This window comes from Siniperca chuatsi, linkage group LG6 (assembly GCF_020085105.1).
Source record: "Siniperca chuatsi isolate FFG_IHB_CAS linkage group LG6, ASM2008510v1, whole genome shotgun sequence".
Classification (NCBI taxonomy): domain Eukaryota; kingdom Metazoa; phylum Chordata; class Actinopteri; order Centrarchiformes; family Sinipercidae; genus Siniperca; species Siniperca chuatsi.
In genome coordinates, this window is record NC_058047.1 from 16,723,759 (window position 1) to 16,738,583 (window position 14,825).

Sequence of the window (14,825 nt, forward strand, 5' to 3'; positions counted from 1 at the left end):
CTTTCTAAAAACTGCATCACACCAGAGAGGAGACTGTACCATAATATTACAGATTTAGATTTGCAAATGAAAAAAGAACTGGACACTGAATACCACTCAGTCCTCTACAGAGAAGCCCATGATTTATTTGTTGCATTTATGGTTTAAGTATTTTGCTTTCCCGGAGCTAAATGTGGGCAGTTCCAGGAATGAATGAGGCGGTGAGGTCACATAGAAATCATCAGGGCTGTGATCAGGTTAGCAATGAAGGTGACACATCCACAGGCAGAGGCTGGGAGCTCTGCCAGATACTGACTGACACTCCAGCCACCTTTTACAGCTGGACCCAGCGGTGTGAACACAGCACCACCCTGCTGTCTTTTCTGGCAGATGCTGAGTAATGCAGGCAGACTGGGCATCATCTGTCCTGCCTACACTAAGACTACAGAAAGTATCAGTGGTAAAGACTTTTTTCAAAACCTGTACTTTCTACTTTTATTGCTTCGGAGGCTGTTTATCATTTTCATATTTGGGAGCAGGATATTCTGACACTGGTATCCATTTTTATTCATGAAAGAGTTTAGAATTTACCATAACAATAATTTCTGCAGCGGATAAATCAAATATCTCCACAACAGGCAATTTCCTCAACCATCCATTCACTATCCATGTATGTATGTGTGCAATTGTCGGTCTTCCAACCCTGCTCCTCCCCTTAACCAGCGATTGGTCTCAGCCTGCATTATCATGCGGGATGAAAGACAGCTTCATACAGAATAACACATGAAGAGAGGCCATTAGTCTACAGGCTTCAGACCAGAGGAGGAAGGAGGATATGGTTTAATGGACGCCTTTCCTACCGAGCTGTAAAAGAAAAAAGGTCCGTCTGTCTGTCTGTCTCTCTTCCTGGTTCATTCAATATCAGATCACTGGCGGTCATCTTAGGAAGCAAGCGTATTGATTTGAATTTATATCGGAAAAGAATAAAGTCAAGCTGGGAAATATCATTTAGCCTTGTGAAAGGTTGAAGATGAAGTTATATAGATGGCATTTTACTGGAAAATAAATATATAAATTGCTATCTGAGAAGAGTTTAAATATATGAGTGAAACGAGCCCTGTGGACAAATGCGTGACAGAGAACAGAAATACAAACGACGCATGCTGAAGGGATGCTTTTATTGCCTGGGAGCTGTGTCTTTGAACACGAACTCCTTTGTGATATGACTTCTGAATCAGAATAATTGGAGGCTAATTGTGAAGCTGTCAGAGGGAGAGTGACTTGACTTTTAATGGTAACCACTCTCTCTTTTCTTCTGTTTCTCTCCTTCCAGTCTAGATCTCAAATGGGAGTATTTCTTTCTTCTTTCTCTCTCTATTTTGCTACTCCCCCTTTTCTCTGCTCTGTCTTGTCTCTCTCCTGCTCTTAGACTGAAGGCCATACTGTGACAGCAGAAACTTGTTTATCCGTGGCTGTGTTTGACAATCCTTTTCCATTACAAAGCTTTAGGCACTGAGATGGAAACCAAGGCCAACTTCTAGCATTTGCACTCAAGGTCACCTCTGCTTTCTGACCACACACATGACCCAATACAAAGGCTCAAAAGCCTGTATGTTGTTGACATGCTCCTGTAACAGCAACACACAAATATTGTTGCTTTGGACAGACTGACTTCCGTCTCTTCTCTCTGTGATTCTGAGCTGGATTTTACAGCATTGCAATTGACAGAAGATGCACTTTTACATTACCATGTTTACTCAGCTCAGATCAAACCTACTACCTGGGGTACATGACACACAAAATAGATATTTGAGTGTAGATATATTGTGTGTGTGTCCTGTGTCCTACCTCTGTGTGTAGCGTAGAGCGCAGCGAAGGTGACGACAAAGAAGGTGGTAGAATATTTCCCAGCATTCACCAAGTGAGGGAAGGCCCTCTTGGTGTCACGGTAACGCCTCAGGCATTGGATGAAGCGGAACCAGGCGGGCAGACACTGGATGATGGCACGCAGACCATAAGAGTAGCTGTGGCATACGTAGTCATCAGGGTCTAGAACAGAATAAAAATGTCCATGATTACGTTATAATCTCTTGTTCTCTTTTTCATTTTCTCAGCCTTTTCTCTACCATGGTGCTCTGCCCACATTCCCCTTCGTGCAGAGAAGCTCATCATTATGAGAGGCACATGGCGACCTCTGCGAGGCCAAACATTTCCGTTCCATTAGCGCCATGTTAATTGGCTGCGCGGAGGCCGAAGTGTCACTGTTGGTGGAGTGGATGGACAGCAATTAAAACCTTATTCACATCACATTTCCTGATAGGACAGCCCAACTGTCTGGCACACTGTCAACTTAGTCCTCCACATTCACAACCAAAAGATTTGTGTCTTTATTTCCATATTATGATGCGATGCAGCAGGTGAAGAATTAATATTATGATTACCAACAAATATTAAAAATAAATGTGTATATATTCAAATATTTATTGTCTATACCATCAATCTGTAAAGGTTTTTTTTTTTGTTAAAATGTTTCAATTTACTAATTGTGGTATTCTCACATGCTTCATCTATGTAACTACTTCAGGTCCATTTTGTCCATTAAAATTTGGAAACTATATTGCCCAGAGTGAAACCCCCGAGAACAGGTAGGAACTTTCCATACAGTTGATGTTTCTGCATATATAGTATGTAGATACAACAAAATACAGCATTTACACAACATTTACTCCGGACTACAAATATCGTGTGGTTGAACTGCACTATGAGGCTGCCGTTGATACCGAAATATTGTGTAGTGTTAGGGAAATGGTGAGTCTAGAAAGAGGGACTAGGGGCTGATACCAAAACCTTCTCTTTAATGTTTCATGAAATGCATGTTTTTTTGTGGTTACATGATATATCCACGTATGGCCACTTATATTTATATAGAAATTAGAAAATTCATAGCCAAAACACAAAGTGGACCCAGGAATCCAAGGAACATTGCTCTTAGCTCTTTTACAACAATGTTTAAGTATTTTCAGGTAATAAACAGGGCATAAACCTTCCCCTCCCTGACCCCAAAGTGCTATTTTTCATCTGTTCACAGACAGAGGTGCAGAGGACCTGTCTCACCTTTAAGCTTGGGCAGCAGGCCCTTGCTGTTGCTCCACTGCAGCTCAAAGATGTAGAAGCAGATGAGATACTCCAGGTCCATCAGAACAAACACCAGAGAGTTGAGCTGATCAGCCAGCCAGAAGTCTGCAAACTCCACCCGGTGAAACGGTGCTGTGAACACACGAAACTGGAAACAGACAAGAGTGGAAAGAAGGAGAAGAAGTTAAGCCGTCATTTTATAATATTTATTCTAATCTCAATGAGTTCAACATGCACGTAAACATTCTTTAGTATAAACCATGAAGAGCATATAAAAGCATCTAAGAAACATATATGCATTCCCCATTTATAGAAAAATGTCAGTCAATGTCAATTTCAGAAAACACCTTGGCTGACTTCACTACTACAAAATTGACCTCAGATGTTACAGTGAATTCTTATTGTGTGTATATGCTTTCAACACTGGGACTGAATTAGTCAACAATTAATTAGTGTGCAATTGTCGCAGCACTTTATTCAGTAGTATCAGTCTATTAATGATCTGTAACACACAAAGGGATAGAGCCATCATATCAGCATGCCACAGGACACCCTAATGAGTCACGCTTTGTGTCTGTGTGCATGTATTTGTTTATTTGTGTGTCACTACTCACTGGTGTACAACACAAACACATGAAACAACCTGGCAGTGTTTTGTGCCGTGCTTTGGCTTCTATGGGCATGTTATTTGGGATTTGACTTTTGGCAGGAGCTTGGTTATTGACCACGCTTTGTAAAATGATACAACCCTGCTCGACTCTTTCCATTTACCCCCCTCAGGCAGGCCACATCTGACATTTAGGAGCGACTGTATACCTCTCTCTATGTACACTTTCAGATGCAAACCCCACACACGCTCTCCCGCCACTGCAAATGTCAAAGAATATTGATTTTTTTTTTGTTTTTTTACACATATCAGCTCATTAAATATTTCTCAACCTGTCAATCAAAGTCTGTATTGATTGAGTGGCCATCACACCCATATCCGGTCTATCTGTGTGGATGTCTCAAGGTTAAGCCTGCTGCAGTGATGTGGTTAGGTTTTCATTTCTTCAGCAAACACTAGTAATCCAGGTGCTAGCTCTGCAGTTTGTCCTATAATGAAATCTTTGTTCTATGTCTAGCGTTTATTGTTTAGGAAATTAGCACACCTGGCATTGATACATTTTATAGCACTGCTAGAAAACCAACAACAGATTGTTTGTTCCAATAAAGCTACAATTTCTCCTGAAACATCCGTAATTACTTATTGCTTATTCCATGAGGCTAAATGTATGACAATCATGAAAACCAGCTCATATCAGTTCTAATTCTGTGTAGGTTGTTATGATTGCTCAGGACCAATAAAGACTGAGGCTGATTATGGAGCCACATCAGCGGAGGAGGGCTGAGGGAATGTTGCTGAGGACTGTGGGGAGCTGTGAAAGAAAGGACAATAATATAAGGAGGGGGTCTGCTGCTGCAGGAGGACTGGAGGAGGAGGAAGAGGAGGAAGGACAGAGGAGCTCAGGGCATCAGCATACTGATAGATCTATGCCTGTAATGATTGCACAGTCACAACCCTCCACCTCCCCTGGGATGAGGCTGCATTCTATTATCCCTCAGCCCTCTGTCTCACTACACCCCCATCACACACACACACACACACACACACACACACACACACACACACACACCCACCCTGCATCCCTGTAGCTCAGCTTAGACAAAGAACAGAGTAACATAGGAGGGTTTTGTAAACATGAGACTTAGAGATAGATATTTGAATTGTACATGCATTCATTGTGTTACACACACACACACACACAAAGGGCATATTTAAATTGTGTCAGCAGCACAATACGGTAGCAAAATACACAACTGTAAAAAAAGAAAATAGCTCACACCAACCTATTTTTTTGGGGGTGTTGTTAGGGATTTCCCTTTATTTTGACAGTACAATAAAGAGAGACAGGAAAGGCCGGGGAGAGAGAGGGGAATGATATGCAGCAAAGGGCCCGGGCCAGACTTGAACCCGGGCCACTCTGGTAAGGACTCAGCCTTGATACGTAGTACACTCTCTACCAGGTGAGCTACTGGGATGCCCCTACAAACCCATTTTCTTTGGTCTCAGTGACCAAGTTTGTTGGTCATCCCATATTTAAAACTTAAGCCAACTATGACTTTGTCTTCACTTCACTGGCAGACAGTATGTATGAGATTAAATTTTGTATTATATGATACAAAAAGTGATAATTTTTTGGGTCACTGTATACATCTGTATAGTTATATAGTTTTATTCAGCCCACATGCTGAGCACGTATCTCACATCGTCTCATCCTGTTTGCATTTGGTTCATTTTGTTATGGCAGTCCTGTAAAGCATTAAAACATTTGTCTTTCTGTATCCATGAACCTTTACTGTAAGGCTCATTTATCCAGTTTGAATTATATTCTTCTTATGAAACACACCGTGGTCAGACACATTTTCAGTTGCTCTTAGTGAGTATGACTGGTGGCACCAAAGTTCAAATGTCATCATTGTAATTCTTTCAAACTAAAGTTGCAGAGGTGTGAAAGAAATGCTCCAATAAATAAATGAGTGGACTGACCAACAGCTTGAGTAGCCAGAAACGTGATTTGTAGTAGCAGGTCTTGAAGGGGTTGATGAGGAAGAGCACCATGAAGCCATAAAGGATGAGCGGGTTGATCTGCATGGGGAGGTAGGTGTACTCTGAGTAGAGACAGGAGAGGATGCTGAGACACCACAAAACACCCAGGAAACCAGCAATCTGCAGCAAACAGAGGAGAAACAGAGGAGACTGGCATTAAGAGAAAGCACTTTTGACACAATCACAATTAACAAGGTAATATGAATAATTCAGTGCAAATGATGCAGTGTTTTGTAATTCTAGAGTATAAATAAAACCCTGTGGACATTAGGTATGTATTGTTTCTGCTGAGTGAAATCTTCATATTTTACATGGTAATGTATTTCTTGAATCTGGATTACTCTAATGACTAAACAATGCCATTCATTCCTAATGCATAGTAAAAATGCATCATTGCCCATATCAATCTGAAAATAAAGTTGGAGGAAAAGTTTCGGCTCGGTGCTCTCACTCAGTAACAGAAATAATTGTTTGCATTTGTTTCCCCATTCTGACCTCAAACAGGTGTTGGTGAGAGAGATTGTTTCGGGGATTGATCTCAAAGATGAGGACATGGTTGACTCCGGCCTGTCTCCATCCGTAAGTGTTGATGCCCAACAGGAAGAGGAACTGGATCAACAGGAAACCGCCCCGATAGATCCGCACCAGTGGCCACACGTTCTCGCTGACGAACACAGTACCTGATAAAACCACAGTGGATTTTCTGCTTTTTAAAAATAAAATATGAAACCTCTGACTGGCTCCTTGACAACAAATCTGAGAGTAAACAACAACAAAAACCTGCAAATCATGCTCCCTATTAATTTTAAACAATCTACCAAAACTACCAGTTATCTTACAGGGACACATTACAACGTGTGCAGGGCTCAACAGGATATGAAAAATTTATAAATCTGAATGCTTATGTGACTTACCAGTGAGAACGAAGGTGATGGCGAGAATGATAAAGAAGCCGCAGTAGAGACCGACACGAAAGGTTGTCCAGGCCAAAGCAGGCTGAACCAGGCATGCAGGAGGAATACAGAAAAACATTATTAATAATGTTAATAATATGAATTAATAAGACACCTAACCACTGTATATATTGTAAAGTACACAGATACTGTATATGCATATAGATTAGTCATTTTTCAAAATTCAAATAAACTTCATGTAACTACAACTTATTGAATGTGTCTCCATATAAAGCCACTCTGACTCCTTTTATCTGCTTGAATATATTTATAATACAGATGCCTGCAGGGGAAATCAATAGTCACATAGCACAATTCAAGTCAGACATGACAGTAATTAATGCAGTAATAACAGTAGATATAACATAGGGGGGTAAAGTGCCACTAGCCTCGATTGTTTCTGAAAGATATCCTGTCTGTGGATAGGCACTTATAAAATCAATATTGGAGGCTCTCATGGTTTCTCTCTCTTTGTCTCTTTCCATCTTCCTCCCTCTCTCTATTTCTCTCATAACAAACCTCTCACCTTTTGTTTTTACACATTACAGTAAGATAAATGCAAAGATTATTCTTGCTCAGATACTCTCAGGCACAGACACCAAATTTGTATTCAGGTCATTTAAAACAAGCTGAGAGGAAAAATGGTTGATATTATTGAACTGTCACTCTTCTGCATTTGTAGCCAGTAAATGCAGGTTGCAAGAAGGCAGTTAGTTTGCTTGAGAGGTTATAAGTCTAAAGGTTTGAGAGGCACAAATTAGGCTCATATCACTAAGCCATTTCCAGTGTAACCAGCTGTAGTTCTGACCTGAGCTGCCCCCAGTGGAGGAACTCTCAACCTCTTCATGGCCTTCTGACGATCTCCTCCCTCCAGCTCTGTGGTGACAAGGGTCTATACACGCACAAACAAAAAAACAACAATGATTTTATGTATATGTTTTGTTTTCTACCAACATCTTTGTATCATAGTGTGTATGTGTGTGTTCGTGTATTTGCGTGCAGGCACCTCTGTCTCGGAGATGAGCTGTGTGATCTTCTTGCATGTGTAGAAAGGTGCCACCTCCACGTGAGCCACACGCCAGTCGGCTCCGCGAGAAGTATCCAGGATCTTGTCATGTTTCTTCAGGATTTTACGGAAACCAGTGAAGTTCAGGTTCTATGAACAACAACAAGGAAACAACGATTACATATCCATTATTTATTCCAAATAATCTGCTGCAGAAAACAGACATTTATATACGAAAATGTGATTCCCTTCCTTATTTTACATTGCTTTAATTTCTTTGAAGAACTTTTTGACCTTGAATCAACCTTGAATGCAGGTGTGTCTGAGAATGCATGAGTGTGCGTGCTGAAACCTGGTAGTTCTGGAGCAGGATGAGGCTGAGGTAGAACTCGCTGAAGGCTAGCTTCAGGTCCTTGATGTTGTGATGTTTGCAGCGCTCCTCCTGCGACAGATGGAACATCGTCTTGCGTTTCCGCAGACCGGGCGGAGCGTTGCTCTCGCGCTGAGCGTCCAGTGAAGACTGCAGCTCATTCTGCAGCGTGGCAAAACGCCTCTGGGCTTCGGCAAGCTTTTCTAGAGGTGGGAAGACAAGAAAATAATTTAAAAGTCGTTTTAGGGTTTTTTGTTTTATTTTTTGTATTATTTGTAATATTTTTTTGCTGTTTCCACTATATTTTTGATAGTGACAGTAGAGAGAGACAGGAAAGGCAAGGGAGAGAGAGGGGATGACATACAGCAAAGGGCTTGGGCCGGACTCGAACCCGAGTACAATATGGTTATGAATTAATAACATCAATCATTAAACAAACAAAATCAAAATAAACAGCATTAATAAGCAGAATTATTTCTGTTAAACAAACAGTTCTTCACTCTGTCACTTGTGTTTTGGAAATCCAACCGTGCCTGAGGGAGAGAAAAAAAAAGACCCTTCAGTTTGGCTTTTGCCTGACAAACTACTGGTAAGAGACGCCAACTAGCAGCTTGGTGACGACAACCCCCCCCAAAAACAACGTTTTATCCACCCTGTCTCCTCTGCTCTCCTGCTGTCTGTTCCAGGAAGCAGAAGCATGGAGACTATTAGGCTTAGCTGACATGTAAATGCTGCAGAGGGAGGAACCATTATCTGGGTCAGAAATAGGTTAATATACCCAGAGAGAGAGAGAGAGAGAAGGGGAGGGGAGGGAATCACACAGGGCCTGGGCAGAAACCTGCATTTCAACTTCCCTTGCCCTTCAAGGGGTGACTTTTACGCTTTGTTGCTTGAACACACACACACACACACACAGACACACGCACACACACGCACTCCAGATATCACACTACCACAGAAATGCCACAGCTCTTCTTTGACTTTGTCTAAACTCACAGTAATCCTTCTACTCGACTCGCATAGTCTGTCATACCAATGCTTGGATGAACACATGACAACAGCAGGAGGAGTCACGTCAAGACACCGACTGTCTGCCACAAGTAGGTTTAGATTAAATCTCAGGTCTGCAGCGGCACTTCACAACAGAGGACATGTCTGGACAGTTCATCTGTGTGGGGCTAATGAACCTTAAACAGACAGGTGTTGGTGGTTGAGACTTCCACTGGTGTGGGTTAGGTGGAGAGATTTATAGAGCCTGTTGTTCTTCCTCAGCTTTCAGGAACAAACAGGGTGAAAGGATATTCTATTAAAAATGTAAAAATGTTTTTTGATGTCTGTTTAACACAGTGGTTCTCAAACTGGGGGGCGTGGATGTTGAGCAGACCTAAAGTTGCATGAATATGACTCCTGTAGTGACATAAACAAACAAAAGTGCTCTGATGCTAGCAAGGCTTTTTTGCTAATCTGAATCTTTTGTTTATTTCAATCGCTCGTATTGTTAATGATTGATAAAAATGAAATCCACTTTTGCTGGGGTGGGGGGGCATGAACTTTTTTTGGCTTCTGAAAGGGGGTGTGACAGAAAAAGTTTGAGAACCACTGGTTTAACCCATGAAGTTGAAAGTGTTGTCCAACTGGATTTCAGCGCAATGCAGCAGAATGGCTTTTAGAGGTCAAGGACCCCTTTCAGAGGGCGATACAGAGAAAAAGAGCTATGTGGAGGCAAGAGTCTTCAGTAAAGTCAGCACACGATTTATCTCCATCTATCCACGACACTCTCTCTCTCTCTCTCTCACAACCAGCTTTTTCAAACTACTACGCACGCACAGTAACTGGCATCAGATAAAGCTGCCTGTCGGACACAACTCTGCAATTTCTTCCTTCACCCTCCTGTGTGTGGAGCATAAACAAGACGCCTGAAAGCAGGAAGGAGACGCTGCTATTTTCATACACAACATTTAACCAACCTCACACCTCAGGTCAGCTGAGGAGACAGTGACTATAATACTGATGTGATGTGACTGCTGTCAACAAACTTACATGTCACATGTAACACTGAGAACATCAGATATGACAACTAAGTTTTGTTCTATTTCTTATCCTGATTGTAGTCATATATACAGACAATAACACATACTATATTTATAGGAGCACCAAATACAAAAATCAAAAGTCTCACAACTCTGAGGACTATTTTGATGTTTAATTTGCAAATAAAGGGCTATTTGACTATTAATGTAATAGTAGATGTAAGCAGATATACGTGTTTATTAAGGTACTGTCAACAACTATAACTCCTCCTGTGGGCACCCATAAGGTGAGGCTGGTGTACAAACAGATAATGAATGGCAATATAGTTGCATTAATATAAAATATGTCTTTATAGGAGAGAGGATTTCTAACAAATACTGTACATTAATAAACACTAAAATGTCATTAAGACTGTTCATAACTACATTACTAGTAGTGTTATAAACCATTTACTAAATGTTTATATATTGCTTAGAAGTGCTTAATAGGGGGACTAGAAGTAAAGTGTTAAACACATATTGTTCTGTCTTAGCAATGTCATGTTATTGTCTGCAGCAGATAATGGATCAAGATAGTAAAAGACGAGTTAACAAGACATGGCCTCTACAGCAGCTAATAGTAAGCTTCTGGCATATGTAAATAATCAAGACATACACTGAAAAAAACCCTCAAGAGGTTTAAAGTTTCTTCAGTACTTCAGTTAATCAACCTCCTGCTAACAAGATCTGCAATGATTTATATCTTGTTTTTTTTTGTTGCTGCTCTTGACATCCATCTGCCAGTTATTTCCCATCATTATGAGCTGGAACAATCTTGGCAGTCAACCTTGGCCCTCAAATGACCTGTAGTTTCACAAAAAACCTCTAGAGGAAGCACTGTCCGTCTTTAGATACCTCCTACTTCCCCCTGAGCTGAATTTGAAGACCAGAAGGCAACCTTCTGGTACCAGAATACCAGAATATATTATGGCTTCCATCTCCTGTTACATGGCACACACATACTCCCCTTGCTCCCTGAAATACACACAGGCAGGCCTGCTCGCCTAAACACGACAACCACTGACTACTTCAATCAAATGACCAAGATTAGACGCAGTGTCATTTGGCAGTGAAGTAGGCAGCATGGTACAGAGTAAATAAACTGCAATAACTAATATCTAAAATTATGATACCTACCTATAACACTCTTTATATTATGGTTTATACAAGATATTATACACCACATGTAAAATTGTTACGGCAACAACATTAGGTGAAGTTAATTTAAGATGAGGTCCAGAGTTTATTTGCCAAGGAAGGAAGCATTATCGCAGAGCAGAATCAATCATAAAGAATATATTTTTATTCAATTATGATGATATTGCTTCATATTGCATTCAGCATCAATCCTTACCTCGAGTGAATCTGAAGTAAATAAATACCTGAATAAAATGTGTTGATTTTCAGGAGCTCCTTCTCGCAGGTCTGGAAAAACCTTTCCTCGAACTTAGCGTAGTATCTCTTCACTGTGTCTTCATCTGTGACTGGAGAAAGAGTAAGAAGACAGACAAAAAAAAAATGGTGATTAGATGCTTGCCAAAAGACACACATTTGTAAATATATAAAGCACTGCTGCACTTTTATAATCTTGACCAAGGAAGGGTTTTGGATTATGTTGCGACTTTCTTTTTTGTGATTCCCATTCATACAGTTACACATGTTCACGCTTCATAGCTGATAAGCTAAGACAAAGACACAGTTTATATTGAGAAGCACTGAAAAATTAAGCCATGTCAAAACTTTCTCTAAAGGATGGCAACAAGATAATTGAGCAGTACACTAACTGGAGGACCAAAGCAGAAGGGATGAGGTTATAGACACCAAAATCACCCACATGTACCTGGTAGAGCTCTCCATACTTACATGTTATTATACACCATTTTAAGTGATAATAGGTTTAGACAACATCTCAATACACAGAAGGTGAGAATTTTTTAGCTATAAGTAAGAGTTGTCCTGTTCCTGTTCTCCTGCTATTTTTATAGTTTTAGGTGTGAGTCTTTCCAAAATGTTGGTTTACATGCATCTAAGTAGATTTACTGTAGCTTAGTGCAGAATTAAGTCTAATTTTCAACAGTGAGTGAAAGCTGGTAGTTGAAAGTTGGTAGTTGAATGGAAAAAGTCATCGTGTGTGAGTGAAGGAGTAGCTTGTCACTGTATTTAAGTATTTAAATCCATAAGCAAACATTTTACTACCAAAAACAAATCTCATAACTTTGAATGATGTTGCCTGCAATCAGTTAACACAGTGTAAGCAATTGCTAGAGTGAACAAGGGGGATACGCAGTTGCTTATTTTTGTCTCTTAAGTTTTCATGACCTCCTAGGTGTCCAACTCAGCCAATATCCCAAAAATGTATTCCTGTAGGTTTGTCTGTAACGAGCCAAACAGACATCCATTCAGTATTAAAATTAGATCAACAGCTTCCTTCCGTCTCTCTTCTGTCTGACAAAACCCTGCATGTCTTTTTCAGGACCAGCCAATTCAATCAGCATCGATGCTCTGTCTCAAATAATCCTCTGCCTCATTCACAGCAGGCTACCTGACACCTGACAGAGTTTAAAATGTGGCCATTGGCCAGTTACCTGCTAAGCCCACATACTGTACACACACACACACACACACCACACACACACACACACACACACACACGATTCATTTCTGTTTCATACTCACACATATACTAAACAGTTCAATTCATGTCAGTGGCTCTTTACTGGTATGGATCTTAAACTTACATTATGCCAAAGCAATGACAAACCAATGACAGTTTCCTACAGGATCACATATATTTATCAAATATCAAACAATAATTCATCTACAGTGTGCCTCACATATTCTTTACCAGAAATAGTTGACCTTCTGATCACTCAGACCTGGTCCACCAATATCCAAATGTCAAATGAAGACGTTCATTCCAAGCAGAATAAAGAGAGATGTGGGTTTTGCTGGATAAAGTGGATATCGTGTCAGATCCAATAGCGATACCACATCGTAAACATTTGCTATTATATAAAGTGAGCCTAGGCTGTGACTGGTGGATGGAAAGGCTTTCTATTCCACACAGTAATAAGAAAGAGATGCCCCAGGTAGCAGCCTGTCAATATCACTGCTCTAGTCACACACAAGCCTCACACATACCTACATTTGTAGCAGGGGCGTATAAAACTGTGATGAAAAGGTGAAGAAATGTTTAACAGCAGCTTGAAAGTCCAACAGCTTTACAAGGAAAATAAATGAGAAAACGCCTCCACACCTGTCAAGATAATCAGTTATAAGTTAATTAAACCGTGTTCTGCAGGTGAAAACACTGTATAGCCTAAAGTATACTGTAGAAAGACAAATCCTAAGGAGCATAAGAGAGGAAAACTTCCTACAGCAGATGTATGAGATCTGCTGCAAAATACCCTTCACTCTATGTTAGCCAAATTCTATGAGTGTATCAAAATAGTCCTCATTAAACATCCAAAACAACATCATTACAGTAATGAAAGCAATTGAAAATGGGGGCCGCATTATAGTAGTAGTTTGTAAACAAGAACAAACTTCCACTTAGCATCAACAGTGACTTTTTATAAAGACAGAGAGACAGAGAACAAGGAAACAGAGCTCTTGTAATACATTGATGGTGGTACAGATTCAGTGGTTAGGACAGAGAGTTATAGTAAAGGAGAGTAAAAAAGATGTATATACTACATAGATATTGCTGTGCCTGGTTGAACAGGTCACTTGCATGTCAGAGCTCCCGAAAAACCCACTTAATAAAGAGGGCGAGAGATGAAGAGGATAAGAATGAAGGAGGGAGATGGAAGGAGGAGAAGATGAAGCTGCTGAAAGAGGAAGTGAAAGAAATGTAGACCGACAATAAAGAAGGAGAGAGAGAGAGAGAGAGAGAGACAGAAAAGGAAGCAGATGGTCTTCAATCTGCCTCGCACTTCTACACATTTGCACAGTTCAGCTGCAGTCACAACTCTTTGAGGCCTACAACCATGCAGCTGACAGGCTGACTGACTGGCTGCTGCAGACGGATGGACGACTGACTGTCCGGATGGAGGGATGAATGCATGAATTGCTGACCAATCGGCTGGCTAGCAGGTTAGCTGAATGAATGAGAACCTGGCCAGTCAGTGTGCCATGACAGAATGACTAATGGTCATGCATGCTCCTATAGTTAGACCTGCAGGCAAGCAGCAAACGGAGCTGCACTGTAATTCAAAGTAAAAGGTTACGCAGCTAATGAACACTTTGTATGAAAGAGCACTGAGGGATAGAAACCGCTGGTCACAAAAGCTTCTGATGTAAACCACCTATTTGGACAACTGAGGACTTTTCCTCCTATGGGCAGCATCTTAAACTGTGGTGTACCACCTAAAATGTTGAAACTGTCTGAACCACCTGATGTCACTTAATTAGGGAAAGTAAACATTTTAACATATCTTTTCTGGATTGTCATGTGGAATTTGATCACAGGCCTCCATGTGAATTTCAGGAAAAAAACAGGAAAATGTCAACATTACTTGTAATTTCATGAAAATTACATTTTATCAGGTAACATTTCTGTTTTTTAACAGTTTTCTAAAATCATTATAGATTGTCAAGCAATAAATTACATTTACAGAGTTGTTTTGGAAGAATGTGTATATATTTTGTGAAATGTACTTTT

The 14,825-nt window shown here is 40.5% G+C and overlaps 1 protein-coding gene across 1 annotated transcript in view; it reads right to left on the reverse strand.

Moving 5' to 3' along the window:
• The window catches only part of xpr1a (xenotropic and polytropic retrovirus receptor 1a), a 71,017-nt gene that overhangs the window by 11,582 nt on the left and 44,610 nt on the right, over positions 1–14,825 (reverse strand). Inside the window, exons 4-12 of the mRNA XM_044200743.1 lie at positions 11,545–11,646; positions 8,076–8,296; positions 7,724–7,873; positions 7,526–7,609; positions 6,679–6,760; positions 6,260–6,444; positions 5,705–5,884; positions 3,094–3,262; positions 1,828–2,028 (exon numbers count right to left, since the gene is read on the reverse strand). Of these exons, the coding sequence (XP_044056678.1) occupies positions 1,828–2,028; positions 3,094–3,262; positions 5,705–5,884; positions 6,260–6,444; positions 6,679–6,760; positions 7,526–7,609; positions 7,724–7,873; positions 8,076–8,296; positions 11,545–11,646 (1,374 nt within the window). The remainder of the gene's footprint in view (positions 1–1,827; positions 2,029–3,093; positions 3,263–5,704; positions 5,885–6,259; positions 6,445–6,678; positions 6,761–7,525; positions 7,610–7,723; positions 7,874–8,075; positions 8,297–11,544; positions 11,647–14,825) is intronic.